This window comes from Ovis canadensis, chromosome 15 (genome assembly GCF_042477335.2).
Source record: "Ovis canadensis isolate MfBH-ARS-UI-01 breed Bighorn chromosome 15, ARS-UI_OviCan_v2, whole genome shotgun sequence".
NCBI lineage: Eukaryota > Metazoa > Chordata > Mammalia > Artiodactyla > Bovidae > Ovis > Ovis canadensis.
Window position 1 is genome coordinate 43,072,934 of NC_091259.1, and position 23,473 is coordinate 43,096,406.

The 23,473-nt window shown below is 35.6% G+C and overlaps 1 protein-coding gene across 2 annotated transcripts in view; it reads right to left on the reverse strand.

The window, feature by feature from the left end:
* Positions 1-23,473, reverse strand: part of NUCB2 (nucleobindin 2) — a 43,084-nt gene that overhangs the window by 3,625 nt on the left and 15,986 nt on the right. For both annotated transcript variants that reach the window (XM_069554242.1, XM_069554243.1), the window contains exons 3-12: positions 20,885-21,028; positions 20,188-20,295; positions 16,280-16,406; positions 11,018-11,121; positions 9,807-9,992; positions 9,420-9,510; positions 8,781-8,839; positions 8,591-8,683; positions 7,368-7,457; positions 1,023-1,193 (exon numbers count right to left, since the gene is read on the reverse strand). In XM_069554242.1, coding sequence (XP_069410343.1) covers positions 1,023-1,193; positions 7,368-7,457; positions 8,591-8,683; positions 8,781-8,839; positions 9,420-9,510; positions 9,807-9,992; positions 11,018-11,121; positions 16,280-16,406; positions 20,188-20,295; positions 20,885-21,028 — 1,173 coding nt within the window. The remainder of the gene's footprint in view (positions 1-1,022; positions 1,194-7,367; positions 7,458-8,590; positions 8,684-8,780; positions 8,840-9,419; positions 9,511-9,806; positions 9,993-11,017; positions 11,122-16,279; positions 16,407-20,187; positions 20,296-20,884; positions 21,029-23,473) is intronic.

Below are 23,473 nucleotides of genomic sequence, written 5' to 3' on the forward strand. Positions count from 1 at the left end.
CTAACACATATATATGGAATTTAGGAAGATGGCAATGACGACCCTGTATGCAAGACAGGGAAAGAGACACAGATGTGTATAACGGACTTTTGGACTCAGAGGGAGAGGGAGAGGGTGGGATGATTTGGGAGAATGACATTCTAACATGTATACTATCATGTGAATTGAATCGCCAGTCTATGTCTGACGCAGGATGCAGCATGCTTGGGGCTGGTGCATGGGGATGACCCAGAAAGATGTTATGGGGAGGGAGGTGGGAGGGGGGTTCATGTTTGGGAATGCATGTAAGAATTAAAGATTTTAAAATGTAAAAAATAAAAAACTAAAAAAAAAAAAAAAAAGAAAGCTGTGGTACATATACACAGTGGAGTATTACTCAGCCACTAAAAAGAATACATTTGAATCCATTCTAATGAGGTGGATGAAACTGGAGTCTATTATACAGAGTGAAGTAAGCCAGAAAGAAAAACACCAATACAGTATACTAACGTATATACAGGGAATTTAGAAAGATGGTAACGATAACCCTGTATGTGAGACAGCAAAAGAGATACAGATGTATAGAACAGTCTTTTGTACTCTATGGGAGAGGAAGAGGGTGGGATGATTTAGGAGAATGGCATTGAAACATGTATAATATCATATATGAAAAAAATCACCAGTCCAGGTTCAATGCAGGAGACAGGATGCTTGGGGCTGGTGTACTGGGATGACCCAGAGGGATGGTATGGGGAGGGAGGTGGGAGGGCGGTTCAGGATGGGGAATACGTGTACACCCGTGGCAGATTTGTGTTGCTGTATGGCAAAACCAATACAATATTGTAAAGTAATTAGTCTCCAATTAAAATAAATAAATTTATATTAAAAAAATAATAAAATTTAGGGCAGTCAACAATGCCATTTAAAAAATAATAAAATTTAAAATATAACATCTAATTTAAATATTATAGTACAAAAACAGAGGTATGTAGCAAAGACCCTAGAATCCTTTTTAATGCCACAATCCTTTTACAAAATACCACCTGATGGTATTCCAGCTTCTGAGCCTCAAGTTGTTCATGCTGACGTTGTAGGTCTTCTTTTTGTTTCTGAAGCTCATCTGCCTTTTCCTTAAGTTTACTTTCTTGTACAGAGATAAGATTTTCATATTCCTTCAGTTCTTCCTCTGTGAAGAACTGTTGCTGGTCCAATGTCTAAAAGACAAAAAAAATGAGAAAAGAATAACCTTAGAAATAAAACAAAAAGCTCTGATTCAGTTTTCAAATTCTGTCGTTAACAAAGTACAAAAGAATATCTATAGTATTATATCTTTGGGGTAAGAAAGAAGGGGAAAAAGAAAATATATACCTATATTTTATCTGGGCAAAAAGTATGACAGGAAGGAAAACTCCAGAAACTACTGAGACTGGTTATTGGTCCATGAATCAAGGTAAATTGGAAGTGGTCAAACAGGAGATGGCCAAAGGAGACATCGACATTTTAGGAATCAGTGAACTAAAATGGACTGGAATGGACAAATTTAATTCAGATGACCATTATATCTACTATTGTGGGCAAGAATCCTTTAGAAGAAATGGAGTATCCTCATTGTCAACAAAAGAGTTTGAAATGCAGTACTTGGGTGCAATCTCAAAAATGACAAGAATGATCTCTGTTCGTTTCCAAGGCAAACCATTCAATATCACGGTAATCTAAGTCTATCCCCCAAGCAGTAATGCTGAAGAAGCTGAAGTTGAATGATTCTATGAAGACCTACAAGACCTTCTAGAACTAACACCCAGAAAAGATGTCCTTCTCATCACAGGAGACTGGAATGCAAAAGTAGGAAGTCAAGAGATACCTGGAATAATAGGAATATTTGGCCTTGGAGTACAAAATGAAGCAGGGCAAAGGCTAACAGAGTTTTGCCAAGAGAATGCACTGGTCATAGCAAATACCCTCTTCCAACAGCATAAGAGAAGACTCTACATATGGACATTACCAGATGATCAATACCAAAATCAGATTGATTATATTCCTCAAAGCCAAAGATGGAGAAGTTCTATACACTCAGCAAAAACAAGACTGGGAGCTGACTGTGGCTCAGATTATGAACTCCTTATTGCCAAATTCAGACTGAAATTGAAGAAAGTAGGGAAAACCACTAGACCATTCAGGTATGACCTAAAGCAAATCCCTTATGATTATACAGTGGAAGTGGCAAATAGATTCAAGGGATTAGATTGCCTGAAAAACTATGGGCAGAGGTTTGTGACATTGTACAGGAGGCAGGGATCAAGACCATCTCCAAAAAAAGAAATGTAAAAAGGCAAAATGATTGTCTGAGGAGGCCTTACAAATAGCTGAGAAAAGAAGAGAACCTAAAGGCAAAGGAGAAAAGGAAAGATATACCCATTGGAATGCAGAGTTCCAAAGAACAGCAAGGACAGGTAAGAAAGCATTCCTCAGTGATCAGTGCAAAGAAATAGATGAAAACAATAGAATGTGAAAGACTAGAGATCTCTTCAAGAAAATTAGAGATACCAAGGGAACACTTCATGCAAAGATGGGCACAATAAAGGACAGAAATGGTATGGACCTAACATAAGGAGAAGATATTAAGACGAGGTGGCAACAATACACAAAACAACTATACAAAAAAGATCTTCATACCCCAGATAAACAAAATGGTGTGATCATTCACCTAGAGCCAGGCATCCTGAAATGCGAAGACAAGTGGGCCTTAAGAAGCATCACTACAAACAAAGCTAGTGGAGGTGATGGAATTCCAATTGAGCTATTTCAAATCCTAAAAGAGGATGCTGTTAAAGAGCCGCACTCAATATGTCAGCAAATTTGGAAAACTCAGCAGTGTCCACAGGACTGGAAAAGATCAGTTTTCATTCCAATCCCAAAGAAAGGCAATGCCAAGGAATGTTCAAATTATCACACAATTGCACTCATCTCACAGGCTAGCAAAGTAATGCTCAAAATTCTCCAAGTGAGGCTTCAACAGTATGTGAACTGTGAACTTCCAGATGTTCAAGCTAGATTTAGAAAAGGCAGAGGAACCAGAGATCAAATTGCCAACATCCACAGGATCATTGAAAAAGCAAGAGAGTTCCAGAAAAACATCTATTTCTGCTTTATTGATCATGCTAAAGCCTTTGACTATGTGGATCACAATAAACTGTGGAAAATTCTGAAAGAGATGGAAATACCAGACCAACTTACCTGCCTCCTGAGAAATCTGTATGCAGGTCAAGAAGCAACAGTTAGAACTGGACAGGGAACAACAGATGGGTTTCAAATTGGGAAAGGATTACATAAAGGCTGTATATTTTCACCCTGCTTATTTAACTTATATGCAGAGTACATTATGTGAAATACCAGGCTGGATGAAGCACAAGCTGGAATCAAGACTGACAGGAGAAATATCAATAACCTCAGATTTGCAGATGACACCAGTTTTATGGCAGAAAGTGAAGAACTAAAGAGCCTCTTGGTGAAAGTGAAAGAGGAGAGTGAGAAAGTTGGCTTAAAGCTCAACATTCAGAAAACTAAGATCATGGCATCCAGTCCTATCACTTCATGGCAAATAGATGGGTAAACAGTGGAAACAGTGGTTAACTTTATTTGGGGGGGGGGGGCTCCAAAATAACTGCAAATGGTGACTGCAGCCATGAAATTAAATGACGCTTACTCCTTGGAAGGAAAGTTATGATCAACCTAGACAGCATATTAAAAACAGAGACATTACTTTGCCAATAAAGGTCCATCTAGTCAAGGCTATGGTTTTTCCAGTAGTCATGTATGGATGTGAGAGTTGGACTATAAAGAAAGCTGAGGGCTGAAGAACTGATGTTTTTGAACTGTGGTGTTGGAGAAGACTCCTGAGAGTCCCTTGGACTGCAAGGAGATCCAACCAGTCAATCCTAAAGAAAATAGGTCCTGAACGTTCATTGGAAGGACTGATGCTGAAGTTGAAACTCCAATACTTTGGCCATCTGATGAGAAGAACTGACTCAGTGGAAAAGACTCTGATGCTGGGAAAGACCGAAGGCAGGAGGAGAAGGGGACAACAGAGGACAAGATCGCTGGATGGCATCACCAACTCGATGGACATGAGTCTGAGGAAGCTCCAGAAATTGGTGATGAACAGGGAAGCCTGGCATGCTGCAGTCCATGGGGCTGCAAAGAGTCGGATAGGACTGAGCAACTGAACTGAAGTGAATGAGATTGGTCACCTACAGAATAAACAGAGAACTGGGTGGTAAGGACAAAGAAAATGTGAGAAAGAAAATAATACTTCTTTGAATAAATCTTTTTTGCACAGATGTGATTGCTGGTAATATGTCAATGTTTCACATGTTCAATAAATAAATAAAATCCATAAAGACAGAAAACTTCTCCATATTGAATACAAATAGAAACAAATAAATAATACTTTTAAGTGAACAAAATACTTCACAGAATGGGGAGGGGAAAAAAAGAACTAATCCAAGAAACTTGTGATCACAGTATTTGGACTATATGCGCTTAGGCTAAAACCATGACAAAAAATGTAAACAAATATTAAAGTCTGGTTTTTCAGAGATATTGATTAGCAATTCTGAAACTTTTTGTAAATCCTATGATTGAAGAAATAAGTAAATATTATTCCCATCAAAATTTGAGGATCTATTTTATAAAATAAACCTGAACACAGAAAAACTTTATATAAAAATGTGTTAATAGCAGCACTATCTTTTTAAGTAACAATAAAAGACTGGAAATAACCTAAATGTCTAACCCTCAGAAAACCGTTAAGTACCTCCAAAGTTATTAAAACAGTGCTTACCAATGCTTTTGAAATGATGTTGAATGATTCTCTTTTAAGGATTCTGGCAGTGGATTAGACAAGTTACTTTTCATATTACCAAAGGTAAAATAGTAATTTTACATTGGTAAACTTGGATGACACCACCTTAACCAAATAATCAAAGTTAACCTAGCCAGTTATAGAAATAATCAGTAGCATATGCTTCTTGATGCACTTAACATCACTTCAGTGATATTCCTACCAAAAGTAGGAATCATAAAGAAACAGCAGACAAATTCAGACTGAGGGTCATTCCACATAATAACTGGTCCGCACTTTTAAAAAATATCAGTTACTTCATGCAAATAGAGGGAGAAAAAGAGGGAGATAGTGACAGATTTCCTCCTCTTGGGCTCTAAAATCACTACAGATAGTGAATGCAGCCATGAAATTGAAGACGTTTGCTTCTTGGCAGGAAGGTTATAACAAACCTAGATAGTGTGTTGAAAAGGATAGACATTACTCCTCTGACAAAGGTCTGTATAGTCAAGGCTATGGTCTTCCCGGTGGTCACATACGGCTGTGAGAGCTGGACCGTAAAGAAGGTGGAGCACCAAAGAATTGATACCTTTGAACTGTGGTGCTGGAGGAGACTCCTAAGAATCCCTTGGACAGCAAGGAGATCAAACTAGTCAATCTTAAGAGAAATCAACCCTGAATATTCGTTGGCAGAACTGATGCTGAAGCTGAAACTCCAGTATTTTGGTCATCTGATGGGAACAACTGACTCATTGGAAAAGTCCCTGATGCTTGGAAAGATTGAGGGCAGAAGGATAAGAGGATATTGGAGGATGAGATGGCTGGATGGCATCACCAATGCAATGAACATGAACTTGGGCAAACTTCGGGAGATGGTGAGGGACACAGAGGCCTGGCATGCTGCAGTCCATGGGGTCGCAAAGTCGGACACAACTGGGCGACTGAACAACTTTTTAGAAATATCAATGCTATGAGATACAGAGACTCAGAAACTTTCAGATTCACTAGAAAGACAGTACAACTAAATCCAATGCATGATCTTGGATTTTCCTTTGTAAAGGACAATAAGGGAAAATTGACAAAAATCTCAGTAAAATCTAGAGATGAGAGAATAGTATTGTGTGTAACACTGATAGTCTTACTGTGATCATATAAGATAAATCTTTGCAGAAAAAACACCCTCAAGTATTTAAGGTTAAAGCAGCATCATGTGTAACTCTCAAAAAAAAAAAAAGGTGTTCAGGAATTCCTTGTTTATTCTTGTAGATTTTTTTGTAAATCTGAAATTAAGTCAAAGTGGAAAAGGTATGTAATTATCTATTGATCCAGTTCACCACAAGCACTCAATCCCTTGAGTGCCTGTTGTTCAAATATCTGAGCATTCTTCTTCTTCACCAATGTCCAGAAATAGCTGAAATGTTAGATAAAAACTTAAAACAAAAAAGAAGCTGATTTATTTAATTTGAAACTAAAATGACCAATTGTCCCAATTTGTCTAAGACCATCCAGGTTAAAACACTGAAAAGTTACACATCCTGGGAAATTCCTCAATCCAACGCAAACCAGGACAGTTGGCCACCTTATTTCAAACTAACCAAAAAGGCAATTTTATTTTATATAGGAAAAGACAGTGTTCTCTTCTCAGTCTACTTTGGCTAGTACCTCTCAACCATTTTTTTCAAGACGTGTCTGCACTCACTTATACACAGTAAACTATGATATAAATTCAAATACCTTTGGTGGGGAGCAAATTGGCAGCTATGTTTAGAAACTAAAACCTTCTCATAAAACTTGAGAAAAATTCTATTCCTAGGAATTAATCTTAGGGAAATCATCACAGATGCCCCAAAATGCATGAACAAATGGATAGTTATCACAATTTTATTTATCACAGCAAAAAAAAAAATAGTCTAAACCTGGAAAAATGGCTATAAAAATTATGCTATCACACAACTGCATACTAAGTTGTCATTTTTTAAATGATGATTTTGAGACATGGCTTTGGAAATTTTTCATGAACTATCACTAAATTTTACAACATAGAATTTCACAAAGTCATTTATATAGTATAAAGCCATTTAAAACATATATAGATATGAATTTTTATATATATGTAAACTAAAAATGGGACAGACACTATTTATACACTGTATGCTATATATATGCATAATACTAAATACACAAAGGATTTCCAAACTTGCATAACACAATGCATAATTTGTGTCTACTTCTGGATGGTACAATTACATGTAACTTCCACTTCACTCTTCAAATGTATCCATATTTTTAATTTTCAAGAATGAACATTATTTTACACTTAAGTACAATTTTAAAAAGACTTCTAATTACATGCAATGTGATTACTAGTAGAGATCAGCTGCCACAGCTTTTCAAGAAATCGAGTTCATTATTTTACAGTGACATTTTATGTGAAAAGCCAAGATGGTAAAACTATCCATGCAAACATAATGGCAAATAAAAGTTAAAAGGGAATAAACTGATATAAATTTCTTGAACCATACATCCCATTTCAAGTAGGTTGTCTTACCTCCCAGCTATCTGGCTCTAAGAATTCCTTTTTTTCTGTAGCTTTTAAAAATTCCTCTAGTGTCACCAATCGGTCTTTGTTAGTATCAACCTGATTAAAGGAAAATGTATAGTAAAGTAAAATAACTCTTTCTCATTATTTAGACACTAGAAATTCTTCTAATAGATGCTGCTATATAAACATACAGCAATTAGCATTAGCCTAACATCCATAGAAGCTGAGGGAAAAAAAAACAAAGCAACACTCAATACCATACTAGAATCAGAAAATAGATAACTTTCTCTTCCTTATAATTCAAATTTGAAAATACCTGAAATCCCCAAAGATCACCAAGTTTGAGTCTGCAGATATGACTGATTAGACTAATATTATTTTCCTTCCTCTTTTTTCCTTTTGAAGCTAAGGGCTTGGGCAACAATCTTTCCAGCAAGAGGACTTTTTTAGGCAAGAATAAAGGAGTTTAAGTTAAATACTCACAGCATTTTTTTCCTAAAAACAAACAACTAGCTAAATCAAAGATGAAGTTGACAACCTTTCTAAATCCTTTTCAGTGGCTCTTATAGACTATGGCAAATTCAGTTACAAAATTGAACTCTATGATGGCCAAAGAAATTCATTTGTTATGTAAGATGCCAGCACTCAACAGAAATCCTAGTTTACCATGAAAAGCTCAAATATCAGGTGAAAATCACTGAAGCAATGCAGTGGGCTTGGGGAATTCCCTGGTGGTCTAGCAGTTAGGACTCCACACTTTCACTGCTAAGGGTCTGGGTTCAAGCCATGGTCAGGGAACTAAGATCCCACAAGCTAATCACACAAGCTGTGTAGTACAGACAAAAACAAAAACCGTGGGCTTAAGTTATCCTGTCTATGATGGCTCTTTCAGAGTTTTTAGCTTAATAACATGAACAAGAAATAAATATTTGTTGTTATAAACCATTAAGGCATTGAGTTTTTAATTTCTTAGCAAAAATTAATTTTTTACTTCTAAAGAATGTTTTATAGCATTCTTTTATATGCAGAGCATCTTAATCTTTAAACATTTTAAAGTAGTTACAAAATAATTTTATTTACACTAAGGGAATCTACTGACAATTATGAATCAATAATGCAAAGTACAATTGTATATCTATTCTGTATATTTGTTTTCCATTTAAAAATAAGATTTATTGCAAGAACTTGAATAATCCGCAGAAAGTAACAGGTAAACATTTCAAACATACCTCATTCATTACATGTTCCCTCATTCTAAGCCTTTCTTCCTCCATTTCTACCATATCATCCTCTTCATTTTTGGGGTCATATACTTTCTCCAACTAAAAAGAAAATTTTAAAACCAACATAAAAGAAAGGAAGGTAATAGAAGGAAAAAAGAGAGAGCAAAGCCACTGAATACTTAATGAACTCATTTACCTCTTTAGTAAATAGGGCTTCTAATTCTTGTTCATCTAGGAAGCCATCACTATTGACATCTAAAGTTTAAAAGTTACAAACGCAAAAACTGATTTTAATGCCTTAGAAAATAGACAGTTAAAGTATAACTAATTACAAATGGTTTGCAAAAATATTACTTCGATAAAGCATCAACATGCTACAGAAAAAGGTTTCTTTCTTTTTGTGAAGCCTCCGATCAGTCCAACTGATAACAATTCACTACTTACTCATAATTCACCATAGTTATTGAGAAAAATATATGTTAACCAATTTTTGCCAAAATATAAAGCAATGTACTTTAAGACTATATTTTAATATTACAGCCTAATGTCTGTTAGATGCCACCTAGCTAGTCACAGAAATACCTTCACTTTACAGAGAAACTTGCAGTAAGTCATATGATGATTCAAAAATAAAAGCAAGTATAAAGACAGCTACTGCTATTTTATACTGCAGACCAGTAATAAAGACTATAATACTACCCTTGAGAAAAACTCTAAATATTTACTACCAATAGGACTCAATTAGAAAAGTTTAGCAGAAATCAATTAAGACTAAAGCATCTATTATTTTTCAGACAGAAGCTATTAATATTAATATTTGTATCAACTCTGTTACCATGTAATTTGAAAAATGTCTTGGGGTCGAAGTCATTAGGATCCAATCCATCAGCCTCTTCCCACACTTCTTTAAGCTGGTCTTTGCTTCCCTGTGAATCAATTAAAAAAAACACACACATAAGACAAACTGTAATCCATATATAGAGACTCAGATGCAAAATTGAAAAACTATAAAAAATTAACTCAAGATTTTAAGAACTAATAACATGATAAAATTCTATCTGGCACAAAGAAGTATCTTCATTTAATTGTGATTTTATATATATTTTGTTTTGTTTTAACTAATTAATTTATTCTTAATTGAAGGATAATTGCTTTACAAAATTGTGTTGGTTTTTGCCATACATCAACATGAATCAGCCATAGGTAAATTCACAGTCCTTACTGGATGATTAACTTTAGGATGATTTTCATGCTTTTTCTTCATTTCTGCAAATTTCGATTCTTCTTCTTTTCTCTTTTCTTCACTCAGTGTTTTTAAATATTCTCTCCTTTCATGTTCCTTCATCATTTCATACTTTTTAAATTCTTCATGTCGAGCCTTATCATAGTGTTCCAGATCACTTGTAGCCTATAAAGCAATATTTAAATTAAATAAGAAGATGCGCTTAAAAATATAAATAAAAGCTTCTTCCATATAGCACACTGTCTAACAGAAGGTAACATAGGAGGGCTAAAACATACTCAACTTTTGTTTTAAATTCTACCCTTCTAATTTAGTCATTTATTGTCAGAGATGGGCTTCCCAGGCAGTTCAGTGGTAAAGAATCCATCTGCTGATGTAGGAGACGCAGGTTCATGCTCTGGGAAGATCCCCTGGAGAAGAAAACGTCAACCCACTCCAGTATTCTTGCCTGGGAAATCCCATGGACAGAGGAGACTGGAGGGCTACAGTCCATAGGCTCAAAAAGGAGTTGGACATGACTTAGCAACTAAAGCAATCAACACTATCAGAGGTGTAGGCATTCAAAGAAGCTAGAAGTTCAAAGCTAGTTTCAACCTTAGGAAGTTCCGCATAAGCAAGTAATATATAAACTTACTTTAAAAAGAAGAAAAAGGAAGAGACTGTATCAAATCTGTACCATATAGAGAACTAGAATCATTTCTAACAACTTAACTAAACGCAAGAATACCCAGACTAGAACATCTAGTCTGCTAACTCCATACAGTACAACACCGGAGGTCTATGAACTGCTATCTAAAATTCCTGAGGCCAGATGTATTTCAAAATCTTCAAGATTTTAGAAAAGATATATGGCATATATGCAATATTTTGTAACACCCTTGAAGAGTATAAATAGATTAGCACTTCCTTATCAAAATCTAGGAGTACTCATATTAAGTAAGCTAGGAAAAAAACTATAAATAGCCTTACTAGAATTCAAGCCAGGTTTCCATTTTTATAGTATGTTGGATTTTGGAATTGTTGGCAAGGGATTACAGATCTGTATGTCCACATTATTATCTGTCCTAATAAGAGTTACACTCTCTCCCTTTAAAGATATACAAAAGTTATACCACCATTTCATGGAATTTGTCAAATTACAAAATCTCAAATGTACAATAAAAATAATACATTTTGACAATTATTCTCACCGCTTTGATTAGCATATCTAAATCTGTAGATTCAAACTTGTTAGGATTCAGGTGGTTTAGATGATCAAATTGTTTGAGAAGAGCATGGTGGTCTATACCTGTATCTGAAAGAAAATGAGAAAACTGTAAACAATAAGTTACTAGAAGTTAGAATCATAAATTAATATAAATGATACATAAGAATAAAAATTCATATTTTATAAGAAAATTCCGCATTTTAGATTAAAGGTTAATTATTTTTTTAAGAATATTGTATACATTGTTATTCTAGGCAAAGATAATATCCTTGAATCTGGAATGGAATACAATTTAATGTGTGCATTTTAATGTTATTTCGAGAAAGACTAGTTGACTCAGTGTAACTTACAGTAAAAACTTTTTTCTTCTTAATTTATTTTTTATTGAAGGATAATTGCTTTATAGAATTTTGTTGTTTTCTGTCAAACTTCAACATGAATCAGACATAGGAATACATATATCCCCCCCTTTTGAACCTCCCTCCCGTCTCCCTTCCCATCCCACCTCTCTAGGTTGATACAGAGCCCCTGTTTGACTTTCCTGAGCCATACAGCAAATTCCCATTGGCTATCTATTTTACCTATGGTAATGTAAGTTTCCATGTTATACTTTCCATACATCTCACCCTCTCTTCCCCTCTCCCCATGTCCCAAATATCCATCAACAGGGTTCTGGTAAATAAATTTTATGATATATCTATATAATGGAAATATATGCAGCTGCTAAAAAAAAAAAAAGATGGTCTCTGCATATTAATACAGAAAGATCTCCAAAATTATTAAAGGAACAATACATGGCAGAAAATGTATATTGCATATATCTTTTGCATAAAATGAGAGGAAAAATGTGAACTTCTATTTGTATTTGCTTATGTATGAGTAAAGACACTCAGGAAGGATGGTATTAGGGGGCAGTGGAAACTAATAATGTACAAAACTATCCAGGAACTTTCTATACTCTTGTTTTAAGCCATATGAATCTATTGCCTACCTTAAAAATTACACCCCCTCCAATCCCTATGGCTCAGCTGGTAAAGAATTCACCCACAATGCAGGAGACTTGGGTTCGATCCCTGGGTTGGGAAGATCCCTGGAGAAGGGAAAGGCTACCCACTCAAGTATTCTGGCCTGGAGAACTCCATGGCTGGTATAGTCCATGGGTCACAAACAGTCAGAAACAATTGAGCAACTTTCATTTTCAAACTAAGCCCTTCTTCAAATTATCAGAAATTTTAACTCATAAATTGTGAATCAAGGAGAAAATATGTATAACTTTTCTAAGGATATAAGACAGTTTACTTTAGGTAATGAAATCTAGCCCCTGTTTTGGAATAAAGAAAACATTGCCAAGATTAAGGAGATGGAAGTTGTCTAAATGCAAAGAAATCTCAAACCACCTTAGGCCTGGCTTCAAGGACAGAACTGCCTCGTGTGTCTGACTACATGAAGTAGGATGGTATGAGTTAATTTACCTCTCACTGATGTCCTTAGGATAATGAGCAGAGAGTTCACCCTCTACACTGAAGTGAAGTGAAGAAGTGAAGTGAAGTCGCTCAGTCATGTCTGACTCTTTGCGACCCCATGGACTGTAGCCTACCAGGCTTCTCCATCCACGGGATTTTCCAGGCAAGAGTATTGGAGTGGGTTGCCATTTCCTTCCCCAGAGGATCTTCCTGACCCAGGCATCGAACCCGGTCTCCCACCTTGTAGGAAGATGCTTTACCACCTGAGCCACAAGGGGTCCCCAACCTCCAGGACATAATGCCTGATGATCTGAGGTGGAATGAACGAATGAATGAAAGCCGCTCAGTCCTGTCCAACTCTTTATAACCCCACGGACTATAGAGCCCATGGAATTCTCCAGGCCAGAATACTGGAGTGGGTAGCCTTTCATTTCTCCAGGGATCTGAGGTGGAGGCAATGTAATAATAACAGAAATATGGTATACAGTAAATGTAATGCACTTGAATCATCCTGAAACCATCCCCACCACCACCAGTCTATGGAAAAATTGTCTTCCACGAAACTGGTCCTTGGTACCAAAAAGTTTGGGAACCACTGCTCTACACAATTTCTCCAATATGATCCATTGACCAGAGGTACATGTTTAAAATGCATATTACTTATCCCCAGAATCAGCATATATAGAGGTGAGATTCAGTAATTTGTATTTTTAAACTAGCTCCCCAGGTGATTTTTATGCAACTGGAGTTTATACTCTGTCCTTAGTAAATATTCAGATATTTACTGATGACAATGAACCGCCCAGATAACCAACCTATACAGGCATATTATACAGGAGCCAGCTGGAAGGGTATCTCACTTGCCAAATCTGGCCCCTGGGTTTTGATTCATAATTAGAAAGGCCATTCCAAGACAATAAAGGAATTCACTTATGTTGTCAACTTTGCTTTTATGGTTTTATTTTCTACACTTAAACCTTTGATTTACATAAGCACTTATCCTGATATATATGAGATATAAATCCAACTATACCTTTTTCCAAATGGGTATCCAACTCTATTAAGACCACTTATCTCACTAATGAGATACCACCTTTAATACAAACTAAATTCCATATGCATTTAATTTTATTTCCGGAATTTTTATTTTGTTTCACTGGTCCTTCTACTTACATGACAAAATCATAGAGTTCTAATGTCTGATGTTCAGTGATATGTTTTGATATCTAATATATCAAGTTCTTCTTCTTTGTTCTTCCTAAGAGGCATATTGCTTTACTTGCTTGTTTCCCTTTTCATATGAATTTTAAAATTAACTTGGCCAGTACCAGGGGAAAAATGTACATCTTTTTTATTTGCTGCTGCTAAGTCGCTTCAGTCATGTCCAACTCTGTGCGACCCCACAGACGGCAGCCCAGCAGGCTCCACCATCCCTGGGATTCTCCAGGCAAGAACACTGGAGTGGGTTGCCATTTCCTTCTCCAATGCATGAAAGTGAAAAGTGAAAGTAAAGTCGCTCAGTCATGTCTGACTCTTAGCGACCCCATGGACTGCAGCCTACCAGGCTCCTCCGTCCATGGGATTTTCCAGGCAAGAGTACTGGAGTGGGGTGCCATTGCCTTCTCCGATCTTTTTTATTTGGATCATGTTAAATTTATAAATTAACCTAGGAAGAATTGACATGTTTATAATGCTGAGTTTTGTGTCAGAAAAATGCTATGTCTTCCTTGTTTTTTCAAGTCTACTTTTGTGTCTTTCAGAAACATTTTCAAGTTTTTATCTGTCTTTCACATCTCTTAATAGGTTTATTTTGGGTATTTTGTTTTTGTTGGTATTGTGAATAGTTTTCTCTTCCACTACATCTCCTAACTGGCTGTTGTTTGCACATACGAAAAAACATTGATTTCTATATATTGCTTGTGTGCATGCTAAGTTGTTTCAGTTGGATCTGACTCTTTGAGACCCTATGGACCATAGACCACCAGGCTTCTCTGTTCATGGGATTCTCCAGGCAAGAATACTGGACTGGGTTGCCATTTCTTCCTCCAGGGTATCTTCCCTACACAGGGATTAAATCTGTGTCTGTTACATCTCCTGCATTGGCAGGAGGGTTCTTTACAATTAGCACCACCTGGGAAGCCCTCTGTATATTGTTTACCTTGCTGAATTTTCCTGTTGTATATACTAAGTTTTTCAGACAGTTATTGAGTTTTCTAAGTGCCTATTATCTGCAAATAGAGATTATTTTATTGTCTACTTTCTATTTACTTTACCTCCAATTTTTTCATTTGTATAATTGCTTTGATTAGTACCTCCAAAACAATATTAATTAGTAGCTGACACAGCGAGCATTGTTTTGTTTCTGATTTTAGTTAAAATACATATTTGTGTTTCTCCAATAAGTATGTGTAGCTGAGCTGGACATATGTGATCATGTTACAGAAGTATCTATTGATTACTATTTTATGGCTTTAAAAAAATTAATTAGATGTGTTAATTCTTGTCAAATGCCTTTTCTGAATATATGGAGGTGATCGTATGAACTTTCTTTGAGATAGCTTCACATTTCAAAAACTCTGCTTCTTAGCTGTGTAATCTCCTCATAGTCTAAAATTAGAATATGGGAGGATAAATAGGCAGAGCCAGAGGAGTTTTAGGGCAGTGAAACTACTCTGTATGATACTATGATGGTAGATACATGTCATCATAAATTTACCTGGACCCATAAACTGTACAACACCAAGAGTGAAATATAAACTATGGATCTGGAGCTATCATGATGTGTCAGTGTAGGTTCATCAGTTGTTGGGAGATGTTGGTATTGGGGTAGGCTGTGAACGTTTGGGGACAGGGGGTATATGGGAAATATCCATATCTTCCCCTCAGTCTTGCTATGAACCTTATATTCTACCAAAAATAATTATCTTAATTTTTTTTAAAAAATTGAGGAGAATTCCCTAGTGGTCCAGTGTTTTAGAGTCCACACTTTCAATGCAGGGAGCCCAAGTTCGATCCTTGGTCAGGGAACTAGATCCCACGTGCCGCAATGAAATTCAAAGATACCCCATGCCACAACTGAGACCAGGCACAGCCAAAGAAATGCATAAATTGATAAATACAATTTTTTAAAAAATACAAACTTGAAAGATTTATCCCAATTAATTATTTGTCCTTTGACTTTGCAAGTTCTTTTGTCACCAAAAAATTTTTTCTTCCTGTATCTACACATATAATAATTTATAATATTAGATTTCCTAAAAAGTTAATCTTGCATTCCTAAAATAAATCCACTTGCTATGACAGAGTATTCTTTTAGTATCTAATAATTTTGGTTTTGGCATCAATACATGATAAGAGTGTGGAAGTTTCCTTCTTCATCTATGCTCTGGAATACTTTAAGTAGCACTGACAATCTGCCCTCTAATGGTTTAGTGGAATTGCCTTTGGTATTGTCTGAATCTGGTGTTTTTGTGGAGCTAGCTCTGACAATTTTTCTATTTCATCTATGGAAATTGTTCTAATTAGTTTCTCTCCCCTTCTTTCTTTTGGTCTTCTTTGATGTTATTTTTCCTCTTTAAAGCAATGGCTTAATTTATTATTTTTCATTCTTTCTTTTTTGATATAATTTTTTAAGGACAATCATTTTGATTTTTGAATGACATTTTAAAAATTAAGAGAAGCCAAATCAATTCTAACATTAAATTTTGACTAAAGGAACATGGTCTCTAAACTGACCTCAAAACCAAATGTTGGAATTTTCTGACCTTTTCTTTAGCACTTACCTTGAAAAGAATCTAATTTAGCTTTAATCAGCATTCTTAACCTTGCCACTTCTTGCCTTTTCAGTTCATCAAGTTTTGTCCTCACGTGGTGACTTACTAAATCCAGTTCTTTGCTTAGCCTCCCACTCTGTTAACAAAAATGATAAATTAATGTTATCTATTCCATTTCACTTTTAGATAAGATACAATATATCTAAAATAGGGTTATGATAACATAGTGATAAATGCTTTGACTAATTGAGATAAATTTGAAATGACAAACAACATTTCTTTCAGAAGAAATTCAGTTTGTAACTCTAAATTAAGGCATCTAAAAGCCATAATTAAAGCAAAAACAAGAAACTCAAAAAGTAACTTAAATTGTAAAATGGTACAGCCACTTTGGAAAACAATTTGATAATTCCTCAAAAAGTTAAACACTGAGTTACCATATGATCCTGCAAATCCATTCCTAGATATATACCTAAAGAATAGAAACATATGTTCACATAAAGTCTTAAATATGAATGTTCACAGCAGCATTTTTCACACTAGCCAAAAAAGTAGAAATAACCCAAATGTCCATCAACTGATAAACTGATAAAATATGGAATAGCCATATAATGGAATATACCAATACATGCTACAATATGCTGAACACTGAAACCACTATGCTAAGTCAAAGGAGCCAGGCAAAAAAGGCCAAATTTTGTATAATTCCACCTATATGAAATGTCCAGAACAGGCAAAACCACAGAGATAGAAAGTAGATTAATGTTGGCCAGGGGCTGAGGAGAGGAAAGAGGGAGAGGTTGCTTAATGGATACAGGGTTTCATTTTAGAGGAAACAAAATCGTTCTAAAATTAGATAGTAGTGATGGTTATATAACTCTGTACATATATCAAAACCACGGCATTGTACACTTTAAAGTGGAAAATTTTATGGCATGTTAATTATATTTTGATAAGCTTTTTAAAGTAATATAGCTTCTTTAAGCTTTAGTCATTCCATATATTAAAAACTTATTAGAATTCATCTTTTTTAGGTTGTCTCCTTTGATTACTTTTTTCATAGATGAATATATACATGCTTCAAAATTTAAGAAACAAAATAGTTAGTGGTTTACTTTCTCTTGTTATAAATGCATTTGCAATCATAAACTGCAAGTCTAACTAGCAATCAGGCACACAAACCCTTCAGGATTGAGTCAAGGGGGCCTGCTGAGGAAAGGAAGGTAAAGAAACTCCACAAGGGAGACCAAGAAAGAATGTTCAGCGTGGGGAAAGGGGACCAAGAGCATAGTCTGTTACAGAAGCAAAAAGAGTAGTATATATCAAGGAGAGACGGTCACTATTATTGATAAAACAATAGTTCTCAAGGAGAAGCACCAACGTCACTTGGGAACCTCAGAGCCGCAGGCCCTAGACTTACTGAATCATAAAGTCGGGAGGTGGGGCCCAGAAATCCGTTTTAACAATTTAAAATTTTGAGAACCACTGAGATAAAGTAAAGGAGTCCGGTAAGAAGAGGAATAGAATGTGTGCATTAGACCTGGCAATTAAGAAGTCATGACATCCTTCACAAAAGCACACTCAGGGAGGTGGCCCAGGCAATGTCATGATCCTCCCAGTTAGCAATGCTTGGTAAGGGAAGAAAGGTAGTATGAGTCTCCTTTCAAAACGCTTAGCTGAAAAGGAAAGGACAACTTCTAACTTTTTTTCCAGTTTTTCCTGAAAAAAGAGGAATTGCCTGGCTGTTTGTAATGATTCTGTTGGGTTGGGTTTTGTTGTCTAGTTTTACTCTTTTCTTTTTCATTAAATAACTGTTTAACTTACTCCATTTTGTCTCTGCCTCTTACCCGATATAACCCCATAAAGAAAAGGACCTGACTGTGAAAGGGAGACTGTTATAAAAGTATTCCCATACCAAATAAGACAAGCTAGTTGCCTTCTTTTCCCTGGTTATCTCTATATAGTAACTCCCATTATCCACATTTTTGTTAGCCCTCAAATAATGCTCTTAGTCCTAACTGAAGTATTATAGATAAGAGACACTGAAAGCTCTATATTAGATATCATTCATCCCAGGAAATTAGTTCCATAGCTCAAATAAATTTTTCAAGGAAACACAGGATTATTCAGGGAATTGTGGGTATTATCTAAGGGAAATAAGTCAGGCAGAGAAAGAAAAAATGCTGCCTGACATATGTGGAATCTAAAAAAACAGAACAAACCAACTAGACCCAACGAAAAACAGACATATACAGACAATAAATTGGTGGTTGCCAGAGTGGAGGGAGGTTGGGGAAGAAATGAAATGGGTGAAGGGGATCAAGAGGTACAAACTCCCAGATATAAAATAAATAAGCCATTATAGTATATAATATACTATATGGGGTGTGCAGTCAATAATATTGTATTAATTTTGTGTGGTGACAGATGGTTACTAGACCTATTGTGGTCATTATTTCCCAAAGTATACAAATGTCAAATCACCATGTCCTAAACATTAAACTAATATAATACCATATGTCAAATATATGTCCATTAAAAAAAAAAGTAATTCTAAAATAAAATAAAGATAATTCAAGGGAATTATTGGCATAAGGCTGTTACCATTCTCCCAGAAAAGTTCACAGCTTCCAAGAGGAAAGCTGTGAACTAAAAGCCACACACAGGCTCTGATAGTAGCCACAACCTTACGTAGGTCAGACTTTCAAAAGGGGCCCAGACCAGGGACAGAAACTAAAATAAGAAGGGTGCTTGATCCAGAATGTTTCCTTCAAATGAAGTTCTCTAATTCCGATTCTAGAAACAGCTGAGATAAATTTTTAGGAAAGTTAAAAACAGATAAAAAAATAACATTAAAAAGCCAATAAAACTATCTTGAGAGATATAACTGAAAGTTTAAAATTAAATCATTGGATTTTTTTTTTTTTTTTTTACTTCTGACTCTAAGATAAACCAAATTAAATGGATTCATTACCCTTCAAGGATGGGCTTCCCTAGTGGCTCAGATGGTAAAGAATCTCCCTGCAAGGCAAGAGACCTGGGTTCAGTCCCTGGATCAGGAAGATCCCGTGGAGAAGGAATGGCAATCCACTCCAGTATTCTTGCCTGGAGAGCCCCATGAACAGAGGAGTCTGGTGGGCTGTTGTCCATGGGGTCACAAAGAGTCGGACACAACTGAGAGACTACACTTTCACTTTCACCCTTCAAGGATGGGCTTGAAAAGAAATCTCTCATGTCAGATCTTGTTTTTTACAACCTCTTTTCTTTATTATGAGTACTAAGGAGAGGTCTAGGACTAAGATAATGTCTAATAAATGGGTTTCTTAGGACAGAGGCAAATTAAACCTCCCCTATTGAGATAAGATATGGGCCATTACATCTTCTATTAATCTGGATCTGATTAAACACCAGAACCAAACTTATTCTAAACCTTTGAATAGCTTCCTGCTGGCCTCCCATCATGTTTCGAGTCTCTTACCATGATGTACAAGACCCTCTGTCATCTAGCCCATGATTCCTTCCAACCTCATCTTTAGGCCAATCATGGCCTCCACTTCCCAGGCTAGCTTCCAGAAACATTTCCTACTCCTAGGTTCCTATATATCTCCTGCACCTTGGCCTGGAATGCCTCCCAGTCTTTCTCCTTTTCTCAGCCACATCTTTAAGCAATAGTCATAATCTCTAAGAAGATGATCCATCTTCCCTCACTGCTTTATACTGAATTAGGTGTCCAATCTTATATCTCCAAAATGCATTATACACTTATCGTATATTCATTGTAGTAATCTTTTTCTTGGTATTAGTCTCCCTTGAGTTCTTTAAGGGCTACAAATGAGACCTATCTTTGTAATCCCAATACTTAGCTCAGTGTCTGGCATGCTTAAATATTTCCCAAACAATTATTTAATTACATTTACCTTTATTTCCTCTATGTCTGCTTTCTGGAGCTTTTCTCTGAAATGACTATCTGTTTCCAGCACATCAATCACTTGCTTGAGGTATTCATCGTAATAAAGTCCAGTATCCTTCAAATTAAGAAACAAACAATAACTCTTCTGAAAGTTTTTCCTTCCCTGTATCTAAAGATCTCAATCCTAAAAAACAAAACAAACAAAAAAAGGTCTAGAAAAATGGTATTGAGACAAACCTACTTTGACAGTTTGGGCAGTCAAAGTTAAAAAACTATTTTTCAAATGAAGAACGTTGTATCAGAACCAATGTCAAGTTTTTCCTATGTAAAAGCCAATTTTCTATATTGCTTAGACAATGTAGACTTAACCAATAATATTAAAATTATTGACTTTACCCCATTGTCACCTGTCTCCTTCACTGTTATCTGTCTCTTCTCTGAATATAATGTTCTCTTGGCTGGTTATCTCCATCTTGGAAACGTATTATAGTTAATTCTCTTATATACTATCTAATATACTAGTTAGATATATATATCTAGTATAACTACATTAAATAAATTTTGTCTAATATTAAACAACAACATATACTTATTCATTATACTTTTTACTACTTTTTGAAAAATAGTTCCTAAATTTCCAATTTTATAAGTAATAAATTTATTTAAAATTCTTCCCACAAGGTTATCTTTGTCATTTCACTTACTGGTGGTTCTATCTTTGCACTGTCCACAGGCTGAGCAGCTTTTACTTTTGTCTTGTCTATGTCTATAGGCACAGCTTCAAGAGCAGTAAGTGCACATGTAACCAAGAAAAAACAACACTGTGGAAGGATAGTCCTCCACTTCATCTGAAATAAAGGTACAATTATATTAAGGTTCTGAAAAAACATTTCCAAACTATATATATATATATATATATATATATACCACATCACCACATTAATACCACATTAATAATACCACAATTAGTAATATAATATACTCAATTTTAGGGAACTTAATTCTAGGAATTCTAGAATTCTAAGAAAGGGGTTAAGAATAGATTATAACACCAAAAATAATGCTTAAAGTAGATCACTAAGGAAAATCAGGAAAGAAATGCTTTTCCACTAAGATTAAAACGACAAGTAAACAAAATTTTAAAGTTTAAACTGCTTATATAAGAAAACATTTGGTTAATTTAAAAAGCTTCAAATAAAGATGGTAATGAGGAACTCAATTAAAAAAAAAATAGCCCAAGTTTAAGAAAGGGAGAAGGGAAAACTATATATTTTTTCTCAATTAAAATACTAAAGAGCCAAAATTATTTCTGGATATGATATTTAAATTAGCTTTGATCTAATTTTGAAAGTAATTTGCTCTATGAACATAAATTGATTTAAAAAGACAAATAACTGGCTACAAATATTCTCTTAACCTTACCAGACATTATTTTATCATAGCCAATGTTGTTCATTATTCAGTCATTAAATCATATCCAACTCTTTGCGACCCCAGCAGCATGCCAGGTTTCCCTGTCCTTCACTATCTCCTGGAGTTTGATCAAACTCATGTCCATTAAGTCGGTGATGCCATCCAACCATCTCATCCTCTGTTGCCCTCTTCTCCTCCCACATATGACAAAGTTCTTTTTGGTCAACAATTTTTCAAATAAATAGGTCAATAAAATATCAAGCAGGATGCAACAGGGTTGAAGCAAAAGAGTAACAACTAGTGCTGGTCGCACAATATTATTCAAATCTTGGGGATCCCTGGTGTTCCAGTAGTTAAGAATCCGCCTTGCAAGGCAGGAGACATCAGTTCAATCCCTGGTCCAGGAAGATCCCACATGCCACTGGGCAACTAAGCCTATGTGCCACAACTACTGAGCCCAGGTGCTGCAACGACTGAAGCCTGTATGCCTAGAGCCTGTGCCCCGCAACCAGACAGCCGCAACAGTGAGAAGTCCAAGCACAGCTAGAGAGCAACCCCTGCCCTCCACAGACAGAGAAAGCCTGCACATAGCAACCAAGAGCCAGTGCAGCCAAAAATAGATAAAAAAATCTTTGAAAAAAAATTGTTCAAATCTTACTTATTAATTTTCTACTTCATAAGGATATTTGTAGCTCCAGAGGATCTACTATAAGAATTAGAATGAATGAAAAGCTCACACTTAATTTTTTGATATACACAGACTGATAATAGGATCCAAGTCAAAAATAATGGCCTGACCGTCAATCTGGAATATGCATTATTTAGTTCAGAGACTTCCAAACTTAGCTTTTTGGAATGGACTTTTTTTTTAAGTAACATGTCTTTATCCACAGAACACAGTTTGGAAGGATACACTGCCTCATTTTCACCACAACCCTAGGTAGTATATAGCAGTGACTCATTTTACAGATGAAATTTTTAATGGAAATGATTCACTCACACAGCATTGTCTTGAATTAACATAATCACTAGAATTCACATTTTAGTGCTATTTCTAGTATATCAGAATTTTTAGCATCATTATTGAGATACAATTCACTTGCCATAAAATTCTCCCATCTAAGGTACAGGATTTGTCTATTCTATAAAGATGCTACTCAAAGTTTAGTTCTCAAACTTAGAGGATAAAATCATCTGGGAGCTTGTTGGAAATGCAAATTCTCAGGTTGCATCCAAGACTTCTAGAGTCAGACTCTCTGGGGTAGGACCCTGGCATCTGATTTAACAAACATTCCAAGTGATCCTTACATATGTATCTCAAGTCCAAGACTCACTCTTCTCTAGGACACTAGTCCTTCAACAGGACTGTTGTGAGTAAATGTCACTTATAATGAAATGTTTGGGACATACTGGCTCAATGAAGTTTAATATGTTCCCATCTTCGTAAGACTTTGAGGATTTGTGACGGGCTACTCGGCATTAGGAATCTCTAACAGAAGGATGATTTGTTTTTCCACAGAATCTTTTCCTGGCCGTGAATCACCTCCTCTTCTCACAACGATTTTTTATGATAACAAAGGTTTATTTCTCATTCATGCTTCATGCCCACTATAGGTATATGTTTTGCCTTTGTTCTTTTGAGATATAATTTACATGCTATAAAACTTACCCTTTCCAATCACACAATTCAGTGGTTTTTAGTATATTCCCAAGGCTGTGCGATTATCAACATAATCCAATTTTAGAACATTTTCATCATGTCAGAAAGAAACCACATACCTATTAGCAGTCACTCCCATTTCCCCTATTCTCTCAGTCTGTGGCAACCGCAAATCTGCTTTCAGTCTATATAGATTTGCTACTCTGGACATTTTATATAA